The sequence below is a fragment of the Bos mutus genome, chromosome X (assembly GCF_027580195.1).
Source record: "Bos mutus isolate GX-2022 chromosome X, NWIPB_WYAK_1.1, whole genome shotgun sequence".
Classification (NCBI taxonomy): domain Eukaryota; kingdom Metazoa; phylum Chordata; class Mammalia; order Artiodactyla; family Bovidae; genus Bos; species Bos mutus.
The window spans coordinates 10,328,164-10,355,447 of record NC_091646.1 but is presented as its reverse complement, the minus strand read 5'-3'; the positions used below and the strand labels follow the sequence as shown (position 1 = coordinate 10,355,447).

The window sequence follows — 27,284 nt, the reverse complement described above, 5'->3', positions numbered from 1 at the left end:
ATTGATAATAAAAATGGCTGTAGCATCTTGCCCAGAGTAGAATAAATATTGTAAAGTAATTAGCCTCCAATTAAAATGAATAAATTTATAATAAACAAAAAGAACACACTCTAAAGGGACAGAAACCCTGAACAGGCTAGTATGCTAGTACTGAAAATGCATCATCAGTACTCACTCCCATGTAGGTTTTGGAAAACATATTATTGAGTACCTCTATACACTAAAAATATGCTTCCCATTTCCCTGGTCCCACACATAGTAAGAAGAGAGCCTCTATTAGGTCTTGATTGTCTCCCAGCAAAGGACACAGGCCATTTTGTGAGGGGGGCCTCCTTAGTATCAGGGCGAGAGGGCTTCGATTGGCTAGGGGAAAGAAAATTGAATTTTCAAATCCACAAACCTCAGGAGAACAGAGTAATCAAATGCCACTTACCTTGGCCCTTCTAATATGGAGAATAAAGAAGCCAACACTGAGATGCTCTGCCTCGTGTGTTACTCCACTTAGAGAATAATTAGTGTGAATAGATGACTCAGGAGTGAAATGTGCTTCTTCACCAAAGATAGTGCATTTTTCATGAAGTTACAATATACCAAAACTTGAGTTATAAACAAAATTTCCAGTTGACAAGTGAATCTTACTGAAGGGTTTTATATCCAGCAAAAGAGCTAGCCTGGAGGGAGCAAGCTTTCATGGAATGCTGGCACTTCTAAATTCTGTTATCATATCATCTTTGGACAAGATGCTCAAAAAAAACTCCTGCAGGTTGCCCTGTTGGTGAAATACACATGTAAGGACAGGTAGGACCCACTACGAGGCCTTTATTCAACTGGTGTTGGCACGGTCATGAGAGGGTGAAGATGATCAAGAATTCAATGAGACTTGGGAAGCCATGAAGGATTCATGATCAAAAGGGAGCATACAATGGGGTAACAATAGGGAGACCAGTGGCCCAAAGAAGAGGCCAGAGCTATTGTCCTGATGAGAAATAAGAGGTCTCCAGTGAGGCTATAGTTGCAGGAAGAGTGAAGAAGGAATGGACATGTACCATGTCCAGTCTGCTCTGCACTCCCTCTTCACTGGGGTGTGAAGTCAAGCCTCGTGGGCAGCTGCAGGATGGATCCAGAAACATGTGATCCTGGAGCCCAGCTTTTGCTCTTTTCTCCTCTGCACAGAGCTGGTTACCTACCGGCACTGTCTCATACCCAGAGCAGTCAGGCTCTCAGACTCCACAGTCAGACCCAGATATTTAACCCAGTCTGTGTTTATTGAGTGGCTATTAGGTGCCAGACACCTGAAGCAAATTTCTTCCAGTATCTGCCTGTCAAAATTCAAATCCTGCACCCATCATGTCCAGCACAGGCCTGCCTTATATATGCATCAAAAACAATGATTTCTCCTGCCAATGCAGGAGAGACACAGGTTCAATCCCTGGTCCAGGAGGATTGCACATGCTGCAGAGCAAATAATCCCATGAGCCACAACTACTGAGCCTGGGTTCTAGACCCTGGGAACTGCAAGTTTTGAAGCCTGAGTGCCTAGGGTGTGTGCTCCACAAGAGAAGCCACTGAAGTGAGAAGCTCGAGCACCATAACTAGAGAGTAGCCCCCACTCATTGCAACTAGAGAAGGCCTGCAAAGCAGTGAAGACCCAGCAAGCCAAAAGTAAACAAATAATTAAAAGCTTTTTTAATGGATTAAATTAAAATGGGAGTAGCCTGATACCCCAAAGCTAGGGAAGATGTGTTGCCATACCTGGGTGTAGTGTCAGAAATTCAGGCAGGCATCCAGGTGTTGTGAAATGCTGAGTGCCATTTTCTCCTCTTCAGCTGCAATCCTGGCTGTGTGTGCATGCTGCCAGCTGATAACTCAGCCTATAGGATATGATATAAGCCTCTTGCTGTTTCACTCATTCCAGTGAACTCTATTTAAATGCTGTAATTAAGCAAATCATTTTTATATTTGGGCAAGTGCTCTCAGGATATGTCTCTTTAATTGATTTATACCTGAAATTTAAAAAATAAAAAAATTTAAAAAATTAAAAAAAAACTTCTAATAAAAAAAAAAAAAACAATTCTGTAGGTATTGATTTTTAACCATCTGAATACCCTAATGGTGAGTTCATTTGTTCATAGAGGAGTTTCTCTTTTGAACTTAGGCAATCAATTCAATTTACCAACACATGCCATTAGATAAAAGTATGGCTAGGTCTCGCAGAGCAGCCCCATGAAAAGTTAAAGATAAAACATAGAAACAGAAAACCAATGCAGTTGACTGCTCGTCTCTTTTTTTCCATGAAGTATAATATCTAGTTATTTGAAATTATCTGAATGGTTGACTTTTCATTTTTTAATCAAGAAATGTAATATATAGACGCAACTTGGGTGTATCTCCTAGTAACAAAAAACAAACATATAAACAGGGAATGTAAAAGGCATGTAGAGCAATAGTAATAGAATCACATTTTATGCTTCACTGACAGTATGGTTATTGATTAAGAAGATAAGCAGTCCCCAACTCTGTAGCCTTGCAAAATGAATCCATGGCTTCAATCGCTCTAGGCCTTCTGCGTGCTTACTTTTGACGAACAGGAAACATACTGCACTGAGTTTGTTTTCTGTCAGTCTCAGCGGGTATAATGGCATAAGTCTGGATATAAATATTCAGCTCATGCTTCTTAAAAGCCCCAAAAGATCCTCTAAATATTTTTGTGACTATAATATACATGTCTATTGAACTAGAATAACACAGCATGATATTAATAACTAGGGCAGGATTACCTTACCAAAGAATTTTGACAAAGTTCAATCAGTATATAGCAGATGACTAGCAAAATTTCCTAAGTGCTTTCTAGGTAGATTTGTCTCCCTAAAGAAATATGATGTTCTGTCTACACAGGAGGATGGGACTCAATAGAGAGCCACCTTCCTTCCTTCCTTTTTCTTTCATTTTCTCTGTTTTTTCATGAGAACTACATTTGATGGTTCATGTAATTCAGAGTGGTCCTTGAGTCACTTCAGCTTTGGTGCAGCAAAAGGATTCTCTACCTCACAGAGAGACAAGGCCGTTCTTTTTAGGAAGTTAGATTTAATGAGGGAGCAACTTAAGCATGTCCTTAGCCACATCATTCCTCCTGAGGAAATAAATTTGCTGCTTAGCAGGATACCGCCAAGAGTACAACACTGGTAATGATGGAAGAATTAGGTCATGAGCACTCCTTGGAAGGAGACAACTTCTTCTCCCTGGGAATATAATTTCTTGAGCTCCTATATCATGGAGGAAGTTCATCCCTGGAGCTTCCCAACCTCAGGGTCAAATGTTAGTGCAAAAGCAAAGAGCCTTCCTGATGGAGTAAGGTATGAAAGGAAAGGAAGTGAACGTTGCTCAGCCATGACTGACTGTTTGCGACCCCATGGACTATACAGTCCATGGAAATCTCCGGGCCAGAATCCTGGAGTGGGTAGCCTTTCCCTTCTCCAGGAGATCTTCCCAACCCAGGGATAGAACCCAGGTCTCCCTCATTACAGATGGATTCTTTACCAGCTGAGCTCACCAGCTGAGCCACCAGGGAAGCCCAAGAATACTGGAGTGGGTAGCCTATCCCTTCTCCAGCAGATCTTCCTGACCCAGGAATTGAACTGGGGTCTCCTGCATTGCAGGTGGATTCTTTACCAACTGAGCTGCCAGGGAAGCCCATGAGAGGAGGGACAGCTAAAGGAGGGGTCACCCAGAAAAGAATGATGCTTCCTAGGCTTCCTTGTAGGGGAAGAGAGAGTGAGGAGAGTGGCATGCACTTGTGCCTCCACAGCATCTCAAGTGTCTTGACCTCTCTACCACCAACACAAACCTCAGCCGAGGTTCGGAGGCCTGTATGAAGGTAGAGGGCCCTCTCTCCTGCTGGGCTAGGTCTGGCAGGATCTAAACACATCAAAGTCTTTCTCAAGTAGGACTTTGCAGACAGAAGCATTCTGTTCAGCCCAGAACTACTACTGATATGGAGAGAGGAGCAGAATGGCTTCTATAATCCTAGTTGGATTAACTGCGTAGATTTGATACTGCAACCTGGTCAGTGGTCAGAAAGCCTATCAACTCTCTGGCTGTAAAAAATATAGGAATCTGTGGGAGGAATAAATAAGGAGTTCGAGATGAACAGATACACACTGCTGGATATAAAATAGGTAAAAAACAAGGACCTGCTGTGTAGCACAGGGAACTCTATGCAATATCCTGTAATAAACTATAATGAAAAAATATCTGAAAATAATATATATCTGAACCACTTTACTGTCCACCTGAAACTAAGACAACATTGTAAATCAACAATTAAAAATTCAGTTAGTTAAAATAAAAATGTATGCACCAATACCAATTCCCATGTGGAATGCAGTCACAATCAAGATGCACCTTTTTGCTTAGTATGCTGTGTTTTCTAGAACACTGTCATTGATGTTGGCTACTCACAACCACTCTTGGTGTAGACAGGGCAGGAATGATGGTCTTCATTTTTAAAATGAGGAAACTGAGGTTCACTGGTGTTAACTGCGTCACCAATGTCATGATGATGGAAATGTCATGATTAGGAAATGGCAAACCTGGTAATAGAACCCAGGTTTGTGGATTTCTAGCACAGCATTCTTTCCACATATAGCTCATTGCCTCTCATTGCACCATATTGGACTATGGTTTTTAACATCTTAATTTATCATCCTATCTTAGGCTAGAACTTCCTTGATGGAAAGATAAGTATCATGTTGGGGAAACATGACAGCAAATAAGTAGAATATAGGTTTTAAAAAGCATATAGACATTACAAATTAAAGCAGCGTAAGTGTTAACTATCTAACCTCCATTTTCCAATCAGTTTAAATTACTTTAATGTATGTTTTTAAACTCAAAATTAGCTGTAATCCCAATATGTAATCCTCTTAATGCTCACTGACTTAACGCTGTATCATTTCACTTTGACTTCCCTCGTCTTTTCCTGTCCCAAGATTTCAAAAGAGGAATTTTCTCCTTGTATATTTTGTAGACTTAATTATTTTCCCTTAAAGTATTTTTATTTGCCCTAAAGTATTAATGTATATTTTGCACACAAATAATTCACTTAATTTTTCTTTGTAGTCTCTTAAGAATTCCTTATATTATATATAAAACAAAGTCAAAATACAGTGAAAGTGGAGAACACAAATGATGAGCTGTTTCTCGTGCCTGGAAGACATTCCCTGCAACCATATCGTTTGGAGATGAGCACATGGGAGGATGACAGGAGAGCATCTGACTAGAGCTGTGGGGACTCTGAAATGATCTTGGGTTAAATACTAAAGGGGAAAAAAAAGAAAACCTCTGAGCATAGATATTTTCCATCAATAGCCAAGCAACCCAGAAAAAATTAATTTGAATGAAGTTATTTTCCTATAATGGCTGTATAAAAAGACATATGTTTGAAAGAGACTGGCCTTGAACATGATTATGTACCTCCTGATCAGAGGGAAATAACTGGGTCTAATTGAAAGTCCTGATGCACAGAGAAGAGAGGACATTTTCAAAAGCATGTCACTGAATCAAAGCTAGGTTAAGCAATGTCACTTTGATTTTTCTCCTTCCCATCTCCTGCCAGTGGCATGCTCAGCCCATCACATCCAGCTTGCTTTAAAAGGAAACCACAGGGACTTCCCTGACAGTCCACTGCAGGGAGCACGGGTTCCATCCCAGGTCAGGGAACTAAGATCCTGAATGCCCCGTGGCACAGCCAAAATAATAGTAATAAAAAAGGAAAACCACTGGAACCCCATGCCCATTATTTCATGGTAACCTTTCTTCTTCAGGAACAGATTAGTTTGGATTTTAAGGGATTTGGAAAAGTAGATTCATGTGATTCCCACAATGGCTTCTCTTCAGCCCACTGCCATGTCTTATTCCACAAGCTGGGAGTGGGGGAGAAAAGGTGGTAGAGAAGGCAGACGTGGGTATGCAGCCTGGCTACATTCTGTAGTGATAGTCAAGGTCTTGCCCCTACTCCTTGCCAGACACTGGTTCTTCCTTTCAGCACCCTTTAAGGGATTGCTCAGAGATAGGCATTCATATCTTAAACACTTGTAAGAGATGATGGGCCAGCCAGACACTGTCCTTGTTTCCTCATTTTCACCTGTTACCTCATTCCCTCACTTTCTTGTGATTCCACCATTTGTGAAAATTCAACCTCAGGCACAGATGGTGAGAAAATAACTTTTGCCTATCAAGCCAAAGTGAAAAGTGAAAGTGTTTGTCACTCAGTCATGTCTGACTCTTTGCAACCCCATGGACTGTAGCCACCAGACTCCTCTGTCCATGGAATTCTCCAGCAAGAATACTGGAATGGGTTGCCATTTCCTTCTCCAAGAGATCTTCCTGACCCAGGGATTAAACCTGGGTCTCCTGCATTGCAGGCAGATTCTTTACCCTCTGAGCCACCAGGGAAGAAAAAGTACCCAAATATTAATGGATATTTATCTAACAATAGAATCTGAGACTTAATGGAAGAAAAGGACTTGGATTTCCAACAATAATGTCTAAACTGAGGAAATATTTCATCGATTTCAAACAAATTGCTTCCAAGTGCATTGGGTTGTTGATTGGATTGAAAGTTTCCAAATGCTTATGCACTGGTCACTCGGAATGTCAATCCAATGTTAGATTATAAATTGTCTCTGTTACACATGGTTGCTTCTGCCTTCGAATTTGTAACAGTATTCTCTTCATCTCTTAGCCATCACCCACTCCAGGGTTCACAAATATAAAGGTCTCCAAGTGTATACCTTTTAAAAGGGTCTGAAGAACCTCGAGGTTGGCGAACCACTGCTTCAACGCTTACCATTCTGAATGTTATTTCTACAGTCTAAAAGAATCTGGGGGAGTACAAGTTTGATTCTGATTACACAATTATGCTACAGAAGTATGAAAAAAATCATCACTAAAACCCTCCAGGTGCTTAAACAGTTTGATAGACTGTAGCCATTCTGCCATCAGCACCCCCAGCTGTGTTGCTTAGCAACATTTTAATTCCAGAAGAATCGAAGGAGATGCAATCCCTGTGGAGAGGGAAACAGAAATAAGAGGGCTGTTGACAGATGATCTGAGTTGTTTCTTCTAATATACTGTGAAGATCACTAGCTCTTTTCATGAATGATAAATGGACTGTACACAGATCAATGGGTTCAGCAATAAAGTGGGACCAGGCTCCATGTCTAAGGGACGCAGGCCGAGAGGCCCAGAGATTTCCTCATTTCGATGATTTGGTGTGTGTTTTCTTAAAGGTTCCATGGAAGGAAATTGATCGGAGCTGTCTGTCAGCTCTTGCCTTTTTGTGGTATCTACTAATAAAAATGATTTTAGAAATGGGTACTTTGGCCTTTCTATCACCAAGCAGGTGCAGCCAGGTGGCTGGAGCAATACAGGGTATAGAGTTTCCCATCCTAGATCTAAAAATCCCCAGAGGTACCCATGACCATTCCCTCTGTGCTTCCCTCCCCATCCTGTCATAAGCCAAGCAGGTATATGTGGAGGAGGAGGATATTTCTGAAATATGGTGTGTGTGCCTGCATGCTGGGTCACTTAGTCATGTCTGAGTCTTTGTGACTCCATGGACTGTGGCCTGCCAGACTCCTCTGTCCATGGGATTTTCCAGGCAAGAATACTAGAGTGGGTTGCCATTTACTCCTTCAGGGGATCTTCCTGACCCAGGGATTAAACTGGCATCTGTCTCCTTCATTGCAGGCAGATTCTTTACCAACTGAGTCACCTGGGAAGCCCCTCTGAAGTATTGGGAATGGCCAATTATATGAATACTTATCTCTTATCTCTAAGTCAATCACAATAAAGCTCCTTTAGTGTAAGGGATTTAAAATCTAACTTTCTAACACCATACACAAAAATAAACTCAAAATGGAAAGACCAGAAAACTATAAAACTCCTAAACTATCAGCAAGGCCTTCAGAATGGAGAAAATAATAGCAAATGAAGCAAACTGACAAACAACTAATCTCAAAATATACAAGCAACTCCTACAGCTCAACTCCAGAAAATAAATGACCCAATCAAAAAATGGGCCAAAGAACTAAATAGACATTTCTCCAAAGAAGACATACAGATGGCTAACAAACACATGAAAAGATGCTCAACATCACTCATTATCAGAGAAATGCAAATCAAAACCACTATGAGGTACCATTTCACACCAGTCAGAATGGCTGCAATCCAAAAGTCTACAAATAATAAATGCTGGAGAGGGTGTGGAGGAAAGGGAACCCTCTTACACTGTTGGTGGAATGCAAACTAGTACAGCCACTATGGAGAACAGTGTGAGATTCCTTAAAAACTGGAAATAGAACTGCCTTATGATCCAGCAATCCCACTGCTGGGCATACACACTGAGGAAACCAGAAGGGAAAGAGACACGTGTACCCCAATGTTCATCGTAGCACTGTTTATAATAGCCAGGACATGGAAGCAACCTAGATGTCCATCAGCAGATGAATGGATAAGAAAGCTGTGGTACATATACACAATGGAGTATTACTCAGCCATTAAAAAGAATACATTTGAATCAGTTCTAATGAGGTGGATGAAACTGGAGCCTATTATACAGAGTGAAGTAAGCCAGAAGGAAAAATACCAATACAGTATACTAACACATATATGGAATTTAGAAAGATGATAATAATAACCCTGTGTGTGAGACAGCAAAAGTGACACTGATGTATGGAACAGTCTTATGGACTCTGTGGGAGAGGGAGAGGGTGGGAAGATTTGGGAGAATGGCATTGAAACATGTAAAATATCATATATGAAACGAGATGCCCTGTGATGGATTCATTTTGATATTTGGCAAAACTAATACAATTATGTAAAGTTTAAAAATAAAATAAAATTTAAAAAATAGTAAATATGTAAAACAAAACAAAACAAAATAAAATCTAATTGGTTAGTATTATCCAGAGGTAGGAAAATATTGCATATTCACATAATTAGAGGGAAAGACTCTTCTGAATTATAGACATATAAACATACAGACAGACACAGAGAGCTTATAGTTTTCATTCTAAAATTTCAGTCCTAAGTCAAGCATAAACAAAGTTCACAGGTCCATTTCAAACACCTGGTCTCTCCTTAGTGGGTATACATCTCAATTTATTTGAGCTGAAAACACACAAACAGAAAAAAAGAAACAATAAACCAGAGTCTCTGTCCTCTTTTACCCAAGAGACAAGATCTCTGTAAGTCATCAGTCCCTTTACAGTGATCAACAGATGGTCAGACCAAATAGAAAGGCAAACCATGCAGAAAATTTAGGGGCGTCAGGAGGAAGGATGGACTGAGTCTCAGCATGTGGACGGCAGTGTGGTCCTTTTTGAAATTAGCTGTTTTCCAGAACATGAAGGGATGGAGTAGAGTGGGGGAGTTCTTCATGATCTCTGTTTTCCAGAAGCAGAGGGCTCAGGTTTAAAAAATATGGAAAGAAAAGATGAGAAGAGGAGGAAGGAGTCATGAGCCTAAGGGCCCACTCGCATGGGCACTGCTGAACTTCCCAGGCGACTGTGGCTATGCTTGCCTGTGTCTGAAAGCTGTACTTGGACTGGTAACCATGCTCCCCAGGAGACGGAAATTGCTTTCTGCACCTCCAGTCTGCTTATCTCCAGCAGCCTGCCTTGGTTAACTCCTCATGTTTCTGAAGAGCATTTTATATTGCTTATTGTTTTGGTAACTAGTTGCAAAGATTATGCCTGCTAATGTTGTCTAATTGCATTTTTTTCTTCTGTTCACAGGCTGTTGAAAAGGCAAAACCTAAGAATAATCCTGTGAAGTAAGTTATTTTTTTTATTAGTTGGAAATGTTAATTTGAATGGACTCCAAGCATGTGAAAAAGGTCATAAAAGAGACCTTGATTTTGAGTTCATCTCTATTCGTGACGATTTGAAAACAAAAACCAAAACAAGCAAGGAAAAAAAAAACCTTCAATGAGCAGGGACCAGCTTTTCAATTTTTCCTGTGGTCCTGATGAGAAAGTGCTCCAAGTTATGCCTGGTTTACATAAATTAATATGTGCCATCCATGAATAGTTGCCAAATACTATTATAATCATATTCAATGCATAGTACTTCAAGCCTTTGGGTTTTGCACATGCTAAAAAGATTACATTTTTAATTGCAAACCTTGGACCTATGACAGAGACGTAAGTGACTGAAAATGTGCCAAGTGATTTCCAGCCACGTGGGGAGCTTTGGCACCTCGGCATCAAGGCCTCGGCACTCTGTTAATGAAAAGCTCATAAAAATATATTTAACTGAAGGTTTTTCTAGCTAACAGAGAGCTATTTCCAAGGCATTTTATGAGACACTCTTAAATTATAAACAAGCCACACAGCAGTCTTTTAAATATAGTACATCCTGTCTCCTCCAGAAGGGAGACTTTGCAATTAAAGATGTCTGTCTTGTCATTTGGCTTCATGACATCTGATTACCATGTTATGATGCATACCAGTCCACCAGCATGTGGGCTAGGGAAGACCTGCTCTATTTGCTGGGTTACTACGGGTCAAGTAACATCACGTCTCTAGGAACTACAACGTGTTAATTTATGTCAGCCAACTTCCACTATAGTAGATATCAAATGCAGAAATAGAAGTGCATTGATTTATTTTTTTTAATTTGTAGCTTTTAATATAGTGTGTCTCCTGTGGATGGCATATAGTTAAATCTTGTTTTTTCCCCCAGTCTGGCAGTCTCTGCCTTTTGGCTAGATTGTTGAATCCATTCACATTTAATGTTACTATTGATAGGGTTGGATATATATAGTTATATAGTTGGGAGTACACTGGATTTTTAATAGTTTCTGGGAGAATGGATCAGCTAATGCCAGTGACAGAGGGCTGCTTGTGTTTTGTAAAAGTAATTAACTTTTCCAAATCACCAGGGTTGTGTTTAGCACACCATTAAATGTAAGTTCCAATTCATTTTTCTAAAAGGTTTTCTTTTGTACTTTGTGTTTAAATTTTGTTTTCTGAGGCCTCAGAATATTCCTTATCAGTTTTTTATAGCTTCTGGAGGGCTCTGTGGTCTGGAGATGTATTTTGCTATAGTTGTTTATGGGAACATTTTTAGTAGCCCAATTGTTGTCTGGTTGTTTGATAGGGGGTGAAATCGTCTCTGCAGCCTGATTTCTTTTCTGTCTATGCCTGGAAGGCTTCTCTACTGCGAGCCTGTGGTAGGCAAGCTCCGTGGATTAGAGGATGGTGCTAATGAGGCCAAGGCCAGAACTTGAGTCCCTCCGTGGGCCATTAATGGTCTTCTTTCCCACAGTCCAACTGTACCCCTTTCTCCAGTCCACCCACAGGCAGATGCATGCCCTAGGTCACAAGGGTTGGGGCAGGGACTGGAGGAGTGTAAATCTGGCCCTCAGTGGGACAAACATCTCCAAGTTCAAGCGTGCCCAATAGGAAGTGAATCCCAAGCTCCATCTTTGCATGCAGAAGACAGCCCATTGGCAACATACAGGGCTGCATTTAATCATACTCTAATGGCCAGGAAGTAGGACCAGTTTTCTGTCTATTCCTTGTGAGAATTCTACCCTACAGATAATTACATTTTTTATGAGTTCTGGTTAATTCACAGTACAGACTGTATCTAATGTCTATCACTTTAAGGAATGTTGTAAAGAGAAAACAGGAAAAGTAGAAGAGCCAAAGGATTACTAATAGAACATAAAACAATATTTTATTTTTAAATATATTTGAAAATCTAATAATAAGCCTAAATCACAACCAACTGGTAGGTGTTTAAAATTGTCTTCTAATTAAGTAAGATACCACTCTCAGTGTGAGTCTGAGTGTCTTATTGTATTTGGTACCTAATACCTGCTACCTAATTCAGTTGCCTAGCCACAACCGTCTGAGGACTCTAAAAAGAGAGGCTTCTTCAAGACCTCAGCTCAGGGACAAGAATCTCAGCTCAGAGAATGGTTCAATTACACTGCCTGATGGCAAAGCAGAAACAAGGCTTTAAAAAGTTTTGTGTATGGCAGTCCTCTTTCCATTTCTAATATGTCTCAGTCAGACATAATGCACAGCTACCCGAAGTAGGGTTAGGGTTTGATATGCGTTTTTTTTTATTAATAGACAAGTAAACAAATTGAGTGCATCCTAGAAAGCAATCCTTTCAGGAACCTAGCCTGGAGGCTTAATAAGACCCTAGTGGAGCATCAGGACTGAAGGGCTCTTGTGTTGTAACTGAGCAAGGTGTCCGTCTCTTCTGACTTGTGTTGTTCAGTTGCTAAATCGTATCTGACTCTGTGACCCCATGGACTGCAGCATGCCAGACTTCCCTGTCCTTCAACATCTCCCTGAGTTTGCTCAAGCTCATGTCCATTGTGTAGATGATGCCACCCAACCATCTCATCCTCAATCATCCCCTTTTCCTCCTGCCCTTAATCTCTCCCAGCATCAGGGTCTTTTCCAGTGAGTCGGCTCTTCACATCAAGTTGCCAAAGTATTGGAGCTTCAGCTTCACCATCAGTCCTTCCAATGAATATTCAGGGTTGGTTTTCTTTAGGACTGACTTATTTGATCTCCTTGCTGTCCAAGGGACTCTCAAGAGTCTTCTGACTCATGCCACATGTAAAATATTACCACATTGATACTAACTGCATTGCCTTTGACCAGTTATTGGCTTGATCTTGTATATGAGAATTAACACACAGTCGTTTGTGGGAGCATACATTGGAAAGAATGTTCAGCCTTGTTGGAAAAGTGGAGGTCTAGAGGCGTTTACAACTCAGGATGAACACAGATAGGTACAGATGATCATTATGTGTGATTGGTGCAGAGTTTGGCAAGTGGTGGGGAAAAAATTCAAGAGAAGACTATTTCATGAGATGTAAAAATTATATTAAGTTCAAATTTCAGTGTCCATAAAAGAAGTTTTATGGCACACAGCTACACTCATTTGTTCCCAAATCGTCTGTAGCTCCATTTGTGTTGCAGTGACAGAATTGAGACTGTGCAAACCACCAAACCAAAAATATTCTTATCTGGCTCTTTACAGTTTGCTGACCCCTGCTCTGGCTAGTCAGGTAGGCAAAAGTGCACATGTAAGCTTTTCTCTGATGGTGAGTGTTAAACTCTGAACCCTTTCTCTTTTTGCCCTCTAAAACACTGAGTGCTCAATGGCTCAGTCATGTCTGACTCTTTGTGACCCCATGAACTGTAGCCTACCAGACTCCTCTGTCCGTGGGATTTTCCAGGCAGGAACAGTGGAGTGGGTTGCTATTTCCTTCCCCAAAAACATTGAGTAGGTACTGTATTTACTGAGCTCTCATCTTGTGTTTGGAACTTTCTGGGGCCGATGTATCACCTAATCCTCATTCAGAGTATAGAAACCACTCCAAATTCAAGATCTTTGAAGATCATCATGGATATGAGATCCATTCATGGGACAGTGATGCCTCAGAAACTAGTCAACACACAGCTACAGTATACTGATAGTTTTCCAAGTTGTGTGTAGATGGATATCTTGCAAAAGCCATTTTTTATAATTCTGTTACTTCCCAAGATTTAACTAAGGCTGAGTAAGCTTTCAGTTCAAGTGAGGGTAAATGATTCACAATATTATTTAGTTTGCATATTTTCTTCTCTAAAGCTTCATCTCCTCCCTCCCTATTTCTCAACCACTTGTTTAATTTCTTTTTAATAACTTCATGGTTGTAAGCTTCTTTCATCACCATAGGGAGAGGGTGGTACATGTTAATTATACTCCATACAAAGGAGAAATTAAGTATATGCTTAGTGAATATAAGCACATAATGTACCTGGATACACTAATGACATTACCTTGAAGCATTCAGTATTACCTCTGAGGATAAGAATCAAAATTGTGCATTCTTAAGATCAGTGATCAGGACAAGAGATACTGGTGTACTTATCAGTCAATTGGAACCATACCAGTATCAAAGCTTGATTAGTATGTTCAAACTGTGCCTCTTTAATGTGTCAGAGAGACTTTCACTTGTATGTGAACATTCTGCAGCAATTATCTTCAAGCTTCGTTGTGGAAATAAGGCCTGAGAGATGTACAGATTTCTTTTACCATATGTGACTTATCACATACATTTTTTTAAAAAACACATTTCTGTTATTAAGACATATGTGATAGTACACTTCTGCAAATGTGAATTGCTTTTGGCTAAAAGCCATGCACTAATAAGTTGAGTTGAATCTAACCGAGGTTGACATCTGTTACCAAAAGAGAGAGAGAAGGGGGTGGAAGGAGAAGCAGTTATCAAGCATAAAATTCTTCCTTGCATTTACACGTTAACAAAGTTAAACAACGTGATGGTTGTCTTTCACAAATCAGGATCTGAATCCACTCTGCTTAGGAAATTACAGCTTTATTTAGGAACCTATCCATCTTACAGATACGGTGATTTCATTATTGAAAATGACAAATGGCCACGAAGATTTTCCTGACCATGATGTGTGTACATTATTCATTTATTCATCCAATGAATATTTATTGAGGATCTCCAGCATTCCGGGAACTGTGATAGATGCTGAGGGAATTAAAAATAAATCTGACACAGGTCTTACCCTCGAGGAGTTTAGAGTCCACGAGGAGAGATAGAATCGGTTTGTAAAGAACTAAATACAAGATAGAGAGAGGTTTGCTAAGTGGGGGACAGATAAAGTACATGGGAAGCTCTCAAGACAGAAGTGCTTCCAGTTATCACTATTGGAGAAGCTGGGGGAGGGGAGCAGAGGAAGAGACATTAGCACCAGGACTTCAGAGAGTGCTGGCTTGAGAAACTGGTGCTGAGGTGGCAGACAGTAAAGGGACCGGCTGGAAACTGAGGCTCCAAAGAAATGATGGCTTAGGGCCCTCAGAGCTTATCCAGATAAAAGAATGAGCTTGGTAGAGTTGGACAGCATTGAAGACCTCTACCTTTTTACTGGACTCATCATTAGTCCGCTAGTTAGTTATTAAGCATAAACGAACCACCCTTGGACCTGGGGTCTAATCCTGAACCTAACACTAGCTCATAGTATGAGACTGGATATGTCCCTTCCTTGCTACAGACCTCAGCGACATTATATATATGGTTCTTACACCTCTTGAACATTAGCCAAAGCTTGAAATTGTGTTTTACGGTGATGTTTATTTGAGGAAATACTTGATGTTAGTTTCATGGAGATGCATACAAGCACATGCATTATAAACATTACACATATACAATACATGTATTTATATACACACATGGACATATACACATAATACTTTTTCTGTTAATTTCTGCCTTATGCATTCATGAAATGAGGGACAAACCACATTGTTTAAGTTTTAAAGGAATATGTTAGATTAATATAGCTTCGAGGATGTTGGGTCGAGCCTCTTAGATGAGCCCTATGAACAAAGGTGATTTTGTGATTGGAGTCCATATCTCTTTGGTCGTCTTGGACACACACATCACAGACATGCAGAACATCCCCCTCTCTGGATGCTAAGGCCTTGGATTCTGCACTGTGTTCTGCTGAGTCAGGTGGGATTGTTTTCCTTAGGAACAAAAGGCTCCAGCACCACGGGGCTTTGGCAGACATTGCACCATCCCCTTCCTGGACTGCCTTGTGAATACTGCAGCTTCAGGGAGGTCCTGAGTTGGCCAACTTATCTTTGCCTTACCCAAGTTTTCCCAAATGTGTTGGAGCAGAGGGCACTTTTATCCAGCACCATGTTTCATGGGACACAGAATCAGATGCTCTGGTCCATGTGAAATAAAAGGACCACGTGGAGGCCTGGCCTCTGTAGGTAGTTTGGGAAACCTAGGACCTAAAAATTGGTATCCAGTCTCTAACAGGAGTATTCAAGATGAGCAGATTATTGAAAAAGTCAACCACAGAAGAGAAAGAAATCCCCCAGGTCTGAAATGATAGACTACTTCCTGTGTCTATTACAAGTGTCATACTCTCAATGATTTTTATCACTTGTAGGTGTCCTGAGGAACAGTTCTCAATGATGGTCAGGGACATTGAAGGTTGGGTCCCTCTGAATGAAATCCCTGAAGCCAGAAGTCATCAGTGTGCTCTCTATCATGTCAACTAAAGTATAGTGGACCTCCAATCAGCTCTGGCCATTTTAAGGGTAGTTAAAGGGAAATGAAAGTGAAAGTTGATCGGTTGTGTCTGATTCTTTGTGACCCCATGAACTGTAGTCCATGGAATTTTCCAGGCTAGCATACTGGAGTGGGTAGCCTTTCCCTTCTCCATGGGATCTTCCCAACCCAGGAATCAAACCCGGGTCTCCCGTGTTGCAGGCGGATTCTTTACCAGCTGAGCTACAAGGGAAGCCCAAGAATACTGGAGTGGGTAGCCTATCCCTTCTCCAGCTAATCTTCCTGACCCAGGAATCAAACTGGGGTCTCCTGCATTGCAGGCGAATTCTTTACCGACTGAGCTATCAAGGAAAGATAACAATAAAACCTTTTTCTAAACAGCTCTGTAAAATAAATGGTGCTCTCTATGTTATCCAGATAGCTATAATTGGAGGCAGAAGGTTCTAGCAGTCATCTTGACAGCTAATGAAACTTGAACAGATTTCTGGACACCCACCTTTTCCTTGGTGGTTGGAATTGCATCACCTAGGCCATCTCAGAGGACACAGCTGAGATCCAGAGAGCTGAATGCCCAGAACCCTGACATTTCAGCAGCTCCCTCCATATTGAACCCACCACCTTGTTCTCATCACCTGCTGGCACCCACATGGAAACTTTCAATGCCTGTAAATCTGTTGCTGACTTTAAAAGTCTTACTATCTAACTTTGGTAACAGTTTGGTTTCTGAGAATATGGCAAGAAATGCTTCAAAAATTAATGACTCAGCACAGTTGCAGGGACTTTAACCATCATAAGAAAGAGTTTCTGCAAAACTTCAGGCTTGCTGCTTTGTCTCATTATCAGCACTCATCTTTCTAAGAGTTTGGTGAGAACCTTTTTTTTTTCTTTAAGTGGTGAATTGATACTAAGAACCATGACAATAACATAGAAATAGAAAGCATAGAAATAAAAGCACCCATTTTTTGGTGCAGCACAGTGGCTTCAAACTAGCCAGCCAAGGTGCAATCAAACGATTTTTAAAGGAAATTCAGCCACATTTTAAGGGACAACATTCGCAAAACACGTTGCCATCCAATAATTCATAAAGTAGCATGTATTTTCTAACTCTGAGCTTATTAGCATTTGCTGCTTAGACAAGAATGGATGAGTTTGTTTAATTTATGCACAGAAGTCAACTCAGTCTTTGTTTTTAATTTATGTTGACTGTGCTGGATCTTCATTGCTGCTTGGGCTTTTCTCTAGTTGCGGTGAGCAGGGGCTACGCATTGTGGTGGCTTCTTGTGTTTCGGAGCACGAGCTCTAGGGCACGTGGCATGTAGTAGTTGCAGCATGAGGGCTCAGTAGTTGCAGCTCCTGGGCTCTAGAGCACAGGCTCAGTAGTTGTGGTACATGGGCTTAGTTGCTCTGCTGCATGTGCCATCTTCCCAGATCAGAAATCAAACCCATGTTTCCTGCATTGGCAGACAGATTCTTTAGCACTCAGCCAGAAGGGAAGCCCCAACTCAGTTTTTGAGATGTAAGACTTACACCTAGAATTTTAACATTACCATTCAGTGATCTTTCAGAAAACTTGAAAACTCAGAAGCTCATGGCTGGTCTGCTCAAGATTCCAACAAATCATGTCATGTGTTCTTTTACAAACATGAATTGTGCAACTATTCTGTGCCAGGCTCCGTTGATAGAGAAAGGAGTTAAGGAAAGTCTCTGCCAGGAAAGCTGCGCTCTCTGGGAGGAAATGGACCATCGTCACCATATAGAATACACAGGCTCTGCAACTGAAGCGCGGGCAGCATCCTCAGAGATTGGGATGCAGGAATCCCAGTGAACAGTGGGGGTGAAACCATTCAGAAGAGAACAACACTTGCAAAATGCATGACAACAGAAAAGCACATGCGTGTTTTGAGCAGCATCTGGGAGGTCAAGGCAGCTAAAGAAAGGAGGTGTATATCACAGGAGCAGGAAACACCAGGTTTACCAGAAGTATCACACTGCCAAAGACTGGGGCCCCACTTTGGGCATGGAGAGGATAGTAGCACAGTAGACACAATTAAGAAAATGCTAAAAGGATTCTTTAGTTCTAGAAAGTTAAAGGTGGGAATTAGTTAGGAATGGATTATAAGGCACCCTTTTAAAAATGTTTGCAGAGAAATAGACATCAAATCTTTCTGATTACATCAGGCTAATCCTATGTAAATCTGAGCTCCTGCAGGGCATCTCTGAGCCTCCAGCTGTTCCCTTGTGTCCTTATGGACCCTGGATTGTTTTTTACATTTGAAAAAAAATTTCACACAGTGCCTTTCACGTTATTCAAACATGTAGACTACAATGAAACTTAGTGTTTTTGGTAGGCACGACACATAACCGTATTATTCTAGCTTCATTTTCTGAATCTGTTCTACAAATATAAAAATTCTTTCTGAATGTATTTTTATCAATCTACAAATGTAAGCACAGTGGTGAAGTGGTGAAGTGAAAGTCACTCAGTCGTGTCTGACTCTTTGCACAGTAGGGCTATTTTTGTTTCTAGAGAAATGACACATGCCACCTTGGTAACATGCACAGGGCTCTGGACACTAAATCTATCTTCCATCTACCACAGCACACATTCAAAGTCAGGAGCCAGGGGTCATAAGTTATTTAGTTGACTACCAGATTGGGGAGACTGAGAACAGAGGAATGACTTACTTTGGCCCTGGAATGAAATAAGAAACACATAGTTTCTACTTTATTAAAGCTTTTGCCTAAACCAACAGCAGTTATGTAGAGAGTCGACATTAAAAAAAAAAAAAAAAGGTAAAATCCCTCTTCCACAGGAAAATGTTTCCATTTGTAGAATTTACAGCATGGCAGTAGATTGGGTGACATTATGATCCAGTTTTTACATGCACATACATTTATACACTCTGTACATCCATCTACCCTCATGGTCCATGGTAAGTAAATCCGAGACAGAATCGTTGCTGGTGATGCTGCAGATCTCTTTTTCAGTGTCCATTCCTCTGTCCTCACCACCCCCTAATATTTTGACTGCTTTCCTCCTTCTCTTAGTCCCACATTCCCATATGTGGGGTTCAAGTAGTCAGAAAAGTATTTCAGAAAACACAAGGCATTTTGCCTATTTTGTTAGCAGCTTCAGGGAGTGAATGGCTGTCTACCTCCACGGCAGTCCTGTGAGTTACTGACAGGGAAGCCCTGAACAATCAGGGAGCTCCTCCACACCCATTGGTCTCTGCGTTATCAAATCCTACAATGAGAGTGTCCAGGAATCTGCTAATGACAGCATCTCCCTGGAGAAGCACACCCTATTCATCTCTCTGCCACCAGCTGGAGATGTGTATTACTACCCATATTGGCTAAGTGAAAGGTAAATTGCCCTCAAAAGAAGATGTGTGGGTTTACTAAGCAAATTAGACCAGCTGGCACTTGCTTTGAAGATCTCTGTAGATTTGTATATACTCTCTCTGAACACATACATTCATTCATATATAATTTAAGCCCCACCTACTTCTGAAGATGAATTTGATGTGATTGAAACAAGATTGTAGAGGAGGACATTTAAAAGATACAGGAAGAATCTACTATTTCCTAGTACAGAAACATCTGTGTTCATATGTGATGCAACTAGAAAATGATACATGTTTTTAAATCCACCCAAATGAGGTCTATCCTGCAATCACAGAGCTAAGCACTGCTGGGCCCATCTTCAGTGACATCACGGTGGCACAGAGACAGTGGGAAGATCCTCTTGGGGAGTTCCACCATGAACATGAGGCTCTTCTGCTGGTCCTTAGTGATGGGTGGCAGACCTTTGAATTGGGGTTGAAGTTTTGAAAACTAATCCAGGACAATGATTTAGAGTCATGGGTGTTGAAAAAGTGGTTAATCAAGACAATGAGGGCTTCCCAGGTGGCTCAGTGGTAAAGAATCAAGCTGCAATGCAGGAGATTCAGGTTCAATCCCTGGGTCAGGAAGATCCCCTGGAGCAGGAAATGGCAACCCACTCCAGTAGAGGAGCCTTACAGGCTAGAGTCCATGGGATCACAAAGAGTCAAGCAGGATTGAGCGACTAAACAAAAAGAAACTTAGTACCTCAGCAGTGCCTGCATCCAGTGCAAGTGTTAACTCACTCAGTCATGTCCAACTCTTTGTAAGCTGGCATACAGTAGGAGCTCAGTATTTGTTGAATCAATGAGTGCAGGTGTCTATGGATATGATTTTGAACTTTTACTCTTGTGGTTCATGAGTATGAGTTTAGTCTCACAGGAAGCCTGATTTTATACTGCCATTTGGACAATCACTGAATCCTTGTTAGTCCTCATGTGAGTTACTAACTTTTCCTAGAAAGGAAACCAGCTTTCTTTTAAAAGCATCAATATTCCATATAGGCTTAACGCTGAGGCATTTTAACATTACTTGTCCTGTGTTTACAGAGCTAGAATTTTCCATCTCAGATGAAGTTTCTGGTCTCTACCCACCCTTCTCAGGATATAGTCCTGCTTTGGATTTTGAAGGGAATGTGTGGTGGGGGAAATGAAGGAGCTTCCGTGGTGGCTCAGATGGTAAAGAATCCGCCTGCAATACAGGAGATGTTTGTTTGATCCCTGGGTCAGGAAGATCCCCTGGAGAAGGGAATGGCAACCCACTCCAGTATTCTTGCCTGGGGAGTTCCATGGGCAGAAGAGCCTGGCGGGTACAGTTCATGGGGCTGCAAAGAGTCAAATGTGACTGAGTGAAAACAGAGAGGTCATTCAGTTAACAGTTGACAACACATGATAGTTCTGAGTTTTTGAAAGGCCATCTTGATGCTCAGAAACTAGCAGGATGGGACACCCACATGCTTGTCCTTGTTCTTAGTGCTGGGAAATCTGAGAAACTTCTGATCTCCATTCCTCCTCCCTGACACACTTCACCATCACAGCATGAAGAAGCCTTTGGTCACCATTGGCTGATAGTCCCAAAGTGAGCATCTCTAAGGGAGCTGGGCTTTAAGCCACAAGAGTTTAGACAATAACTCTGTGGAGCAGTGAAACGAAACAAGCCTACTTTCATCTCATATTATTTTCATGAATATGGAAGTAATTAAATTCTTTGGTCACATCTCAGTGGATGGAGTTTAAAAAACAAATTCCTCACTGAATATCGATGTGTCTGAAAGAAACTAAAAAACAAGACTGTGTTTTCAGGAAATAACACTGCTTCAAGGTTCATTTTGCCTCATATAGCATTTCCTAGGATTGAATTGCCTGATCTCCTCCCTCGGGGATCGCGCTTATGCTTGCAAAAATCGAGGCTGATTTTATTGGAAAATCATCGCTGGATGAGGAATGTACTCCAGAGGAAACTTTGCACGGGACGAACTGGTTTCTGGTGCCTGTGGCATGTTATCCAGGCCGCTGCTGTGTGAGTTTGCAATCTTTCATCTTTCTGTTCATTCAGGCAGCACATTCATTAGCAATCCTTCCAGCAGGGTGAAAGGACCAGACAGATTAAGGAAATTTACTTTGAATTGTTTTGGGAACTTATTGACTAACAGGTGAGTAATCAAATTCTAGCTTTTAACATACACATTAAGTATTTGACTCGTCGTGGCAGGACTCCCTGTAGTTTCTACTTCATCTGCTGATCGTAAAAGCAATTCGGCACAGAGATATAGCACTGGTTGCAGATCTGGGATGGATGACAGGGCAGAATTATGGAAGGGGGATGGTGACAATAGCAGGGAAGCTCTCACACTACCTTAGTAGGCATGGCTCATCCATCAATCATTTCCTGCTTGTTGACGTTTTTAATTATAAAGAGAATCCAGAGTTATCTTGACAGAACAGTGCAGCCCAACTGAACAGGAGACCCCAATTCAGAAATGTAGCTCAGCTCCCAAACTCCAGCAAGGGCAAACTGAAAACACTATAGACAGGATACATTGAACCTCCAGGGTGGAGGAGAGGAAGGGTGAAACTGATGGAGAAGCCACACGTCTTTCAAGGCTCTGGTAACCTAGGGGTGACATTGCTTCTGCAGACTGAAGAAAAGGTACTCAGAAGCTTATTTGATTCATGAATATTGGGGAGTTGGTTGGGGGGAGATGGAAAAGATAGTTACATGAACAAGAGCAGGAGACAGAACAGAGTGGATGCTCAAAGTATATACTGCATCTTAACCCTTGAACTTCTTAGGCAAAATCTATATTAGGAAGAAGACAACAGCAACTTGTGTAGCTGTTCAAAGTCTCTCTGCTTAGCACTGATCAGAGTACAAGAAAACTTGATCGGAGATGATGGGCCCAGTGCCCAATACTCGGTTTAAAATAATTCAGACATTAAGTGTAAAAGCCAAAATGTCAGTCTGTGCTGACTGGTTGGGGCCATTCTTTTATGAATTTTGTGCCCAGATTATTACTAAGATTTACTTTAACCAAGAGAAGGAACGTAAAACAATTCCCAGGATCCAGCAGTCACAGAAAGCTCTTTTAACTACTGACGTAGGTGACATATGGCTTAATACTTGGGTTTTCAGCAATCAAGAAGCAGCCCTGTGCAATATCTCCAGAGCGCAGTCCCCAGTGGGCATAACGGAGATGATTAGATATATTGAGTTCTTTGTGTCATTCAAAGAAAGCAGAATCTCATACACGTCGGTGTTAGCTTCCTCTCACTTCATTTCAATTTTCAATAACCAGTGTCATCACATGTAACAGTTTCTTCATAATGAAACTTCATGTCGAATTGGATTTGTCTTTCAAATGAAAGCACATTTTTGAAGGCTTCTGAAATCTGATCCTTGAAAGAATTTTTACTGCTACAAAAATCTTCAATATACCTCAAGTTCCCCAAAACAAGAATAAAAGCAGCAAATAAATAATAAAAACAAAATGTCTGTGTTTGAAAAAAAAAAAAACTTCTATGTCTGAAGTGCTCTGGTTAATCAAAATAATTTGATTAATGAAACTACCACATATAGAGAGAATGTTTTTCAAGGAGTTAGAAGAATGTCGATACCCTGATCCAGAAACAGTGCAACACATAATCTAATCCTTCTTCCGTGATTTAGGAAGACCATGCAAGATCATCACAATGAACAGTTCTTATTGTGCCATTTGCATGGGAATCCTGCTTGCTCAGATTTCTAGATGCTTACTTACCTGTGTGTGTGTGTGTGTGCGTGCTCAGTCACTCAGTTGTGTCCCACTCTTTGCAATCCCATGGACTATAGCCCACCAGGCTCCTCTGTCCATGGAATTTTCCAGGCAAGAATACTTGGGTTGCCTTTTTCTACTCCAGGGGATCTTCCCAACCCAGGGATCAAACCTGTGTCTCCTACATCTCTTGCATTGGTGGATTCTTTACCACTGAACCACCTAGGAAGTGCAGCCACGATGGAGAACAGTATGGAAGTTCCTTAAAAAAAATAAATAAATAAAATAAAGGGCTTCCCTAGTGGTCCAGTGGTTAAGAATCTGTCTTGCAGTGCCAAGGACACTAGGTCGATTCCTGATTCAGGAAGATCCCACATGCCTCGGAGCAACTAAGCCCCTGCTACTGAGCCCATGTGCTGCAACTACTGAAGCCCTTACACCCTAGACCCTGGGCTCGAAAACAACAGAAACCACCATGGTTAGAAGCCCGAGCATTGCAACTAGAGAAGGCCTGTGCACAGCAAAGAAGACCCAGCACAGACAGAAATAAAAATAAGTAAATAAATAAAACACTGCCTTTATAAAAACAAAAAAATTAGCTACCTTTTAGATCCTGCAATCCCACTCCTGGGAATATACCCAGACAAAATCATAATTCAAAAAGATACATGCACCCCAATGTTCATTGCAGCAGTATTCACAATAGCCAAGACATGGAAGCCACCTAAGTGCCCATCAACAGATGGATGGATAAAGAAGATGTGATGTATGTACAATTGACTCTGAACAGCAGAGGGTTTGGGGCTCCCATCACCACTCCATGCAGTCAGAATCCAGGTATAACTACAGTCAAATTCAACCAACTGTGCATCATGTAGTACATGTTTAGTGGGGAAAATAATCCACATATAAGTGGCCCTATGCAGTTCCAACCCATGTTGTTCAAGGGTCAACTTTATATCTGATGGAATCTTATTCAGCCACACAAAAAAGAAAAAAATCCTGTCACTTTTGACAGTATGGGTGAAACTTGAGGTCATTATGCTAATGAAATAAGACAGAGAAAGTCAAATACGGTATGATCTCACTTATATGTGGAATCTAAAAAAAAAAAAAAAATAGAAATAGAGAGTAGATAAGCAGCTGCCAGAGGAGGCAGGTGCAGGGAAAATGGGTGAAGGTGATCAAAGAGTACAGACTTCCAGTTTTAAGCTGAATGAGTTCTGGGGATGTACTGTACAGCATGGTGACTGTAGTTAACAATGCTATACTGGATACTCGAAAGTTGCTAAGAGAGTAGATCTTAAAAGTTATCACCACACAGACCAAAAAAAGAGAAAAGGTAATTATTTGAGGTGATGGATATGTTAACTAACCTTATTGTGGTATTTTGCAATATAATATGTCAGATCATCATGTCATACACCTTGGTAGTGGTGGTTTAGTCCCTAAGCCATGTCTGACCCTTGAACCCCCACAGACTGTAGCCCCCCAGGCTCCTCTGTCCATGGGGTTTTCCAGGCAGAATATTGGAGTGGGTTGCCATTTCCTTCTCCAGAGGATCTTCCCAACCCAAGGATCGAACCCTGGTCTCCTGCATTACAGGCAGATTCTTTACCAACTGAGCTACCAGAAAAGCCCTTTATACACCTTAAACTTTCACAATGATATATGTTAACTATATCTCACTAAAGATGGGAAAAAACACCTAGCTATGTAGGTGCAACCATGCTGAATCTCACTTCTCATAAAACCTAGTTGTGTTCCTGGATTTGACAATTTGGTATTTAATCAACCCTATGCTGGGCTGGATGAAGCACAAGCTAGAATCAAGATTGCCAAGAGAAATATCAATAACCTCAGATATGCAGATGATACCACCTTATGGCAGAAGGTGAAGAAGAACTAAAGCGCCTCTTGATGAAAGTGAAAGAGGAGAGTGAAAAAGTTGGCTTAAAGCTCAACATTCTGAAAACTAAGATCATGGCATCTGGTCCCATCACTTCATGGCAAATAGATGGGGAAACAGTGGAAACAGTGTCAGACTTTATTTTGGGGGGCTCCAAAATCACTGCAGATGGTGATTGCAGCCATGAAATTAAAAGATGCTTACTCCTTGGAAGGAAAGTTATGACCAAACTAGATAGCATATTGAAAAGCAGAGAAATTACTTTGCAAACAAAGGTCCATCTCGTCAAGGCTATGGTTTTTCCAGTAGTCATGTATGGATGTGAGAGTTGGACTATAAACAAAGCTGAGCCCTGAAGAATTGCTGCTTTTGAACTGTGGTGTTGGAGAAGACTCTTGAGAGTCCCTCGGACTGCAAGGAGATCCAACCAGTCCATCCTAAAGGAGATCAGTCCTGGGTGTTCATTGGAAGGACTATGTTGAAGCTGAAACTCCAATACTTTGGCCACCTGATGCAAAGAGCTGACTCATTTGAAAAGACCCTGATGCTGGGAAAGATTGAGGGCAGGAGGAGAAGGCGACGACAGAGGATGAGATGGTTGGATGGCATCACCGACTCCATGGAGATGAGTTTCACCAGGAGTTGGTGGTGGACAGGGAGGCCTGTCATGCTGTGGTCTGTGGGGTCACGAAGAGTCAGGCACGACTGAGCAACTGAACTGAACTGAACTGAACTGATGCTTTACCTATTTCCTACCACTTCAATGAAACTATAGTCAGTCTCTGCACAAATTCTCGAATATCCAGATTAGGGTGGTTTTGCAATGGGTGTTTTAAAACAGAACTTCCCCACATTTTTTTTAGTGGCATACATTGCAGAAATTCAGGTCTACTGATCCTTGTAACACTTGGGCTGGCAGGACCCAGGAGCCCTGAGGTCTCTTGACTACAAGTCATTCTATTCCAGTCCTTTTCTGTGTGGACCAAGGTGTGGAAAAGGTTAGAAAACACTGTTGTTTGTATTTTAGCATTATGTTTTTTTTCTTGGATAACAAAAGTGCAGTGACCCATTTATTAAAGAGATGCCCTTTTGACATTGACTTTTTAATTAGAGGATAATTGCTTTACAATACCGTGTTGGCTTTTGTGATGCAACAATGTGATGCTATAAAACAAAATAATGTACTCAGATGCTGAAACCTTCAAGGTCATAGTTTTCTCTTCCTTTCACCAATTGTTGATGGGCTAAGTTAGTGTTTCCCAAAGAGTGGTCCATGGATTCTGTTTTGAAGGATAATAGGTGTTATGCAGGAAACAAAAGAAACAGGTGCATGTGTGGGTGTGTGTGTGTTTGGTGCAGAGTGACCAAATAAATATAGGGAATGCTGGGTTTGAAAGTTTTCTTCTAAGTTGAATTTTGAGTCTTTTTTTTTAACTGTGCTGCACAGAATATGAGGTCTTAGTTCCCCAACCAGGAATGGAACCCATGCCCCCTGAAGTGGAAGTGCTGAGCCTTAACCTCTGGACCACCAAAGAAGTCCCAACCCTTAATATTCTAATGGGCATTGTGCATATCTCAGAAGAGGAATATAAGTTACTGTAGTGTTTCCCAAGCATATTTGACCTGGAAGCCTTTTGTCTAAAGAATATAAAAATCTACTTAGAGACATGCTGGGATCAGTAAACTTAGGTTGTATTAATAAGTTAAGCAAATTCATACTCATTTGACAATATCTCACTGAGCCAGAAACAAGTTTCTTTGGCCAAACTGCTGTTGATATATGGAGTCACTGGGGGGCACAACCTGGAAGGTTCATTAACTTACCAAGGGGGTCACTAAAGGGGCCACTGGTCTGAATCAACTGGACGGCAAACCTAAGCAGAGTCTTCAAGCCCCAGCCCATTTTAAGCAGGTAAAGTGATCGGAAAACAGGAGTTATGGCATGATGAATTACATCAATATGAATATCAATTTTATGTAGATCAGCATCTCCTGTAATGTCTATTGCTCTCTTAAATTTTTTCTCTATTTTAAACATATAAAATGGTGTTATTTAGATGATGACACACTTTAAAAATAGCTATTTTGTGAAAGTGCTGCACTCAATATGCCAGC

The 27,284-nt window shown here is 41.1% G+C and overlaps 1 protein-coding gene across 1 annotated transcript in view; it reads left to right on the top strand.

Annotated features, from left to right (window-relative positions):
* AFF2 (ALF transcription elongation factor 2) overlaps positions 1 to 27,284 on the top strand; it is a 539,484-nt gene that overhangs the window by 423,670 nt on the left and 88,530 nt on the right. Inside the window, 1 exon segment of the mRNA XM_070365748.1 lies at positions 9,798 to 9,835. Coding sequence (XP_070221849.1) covers positions 9,798 to 9,835 — 38 coding nt within the window.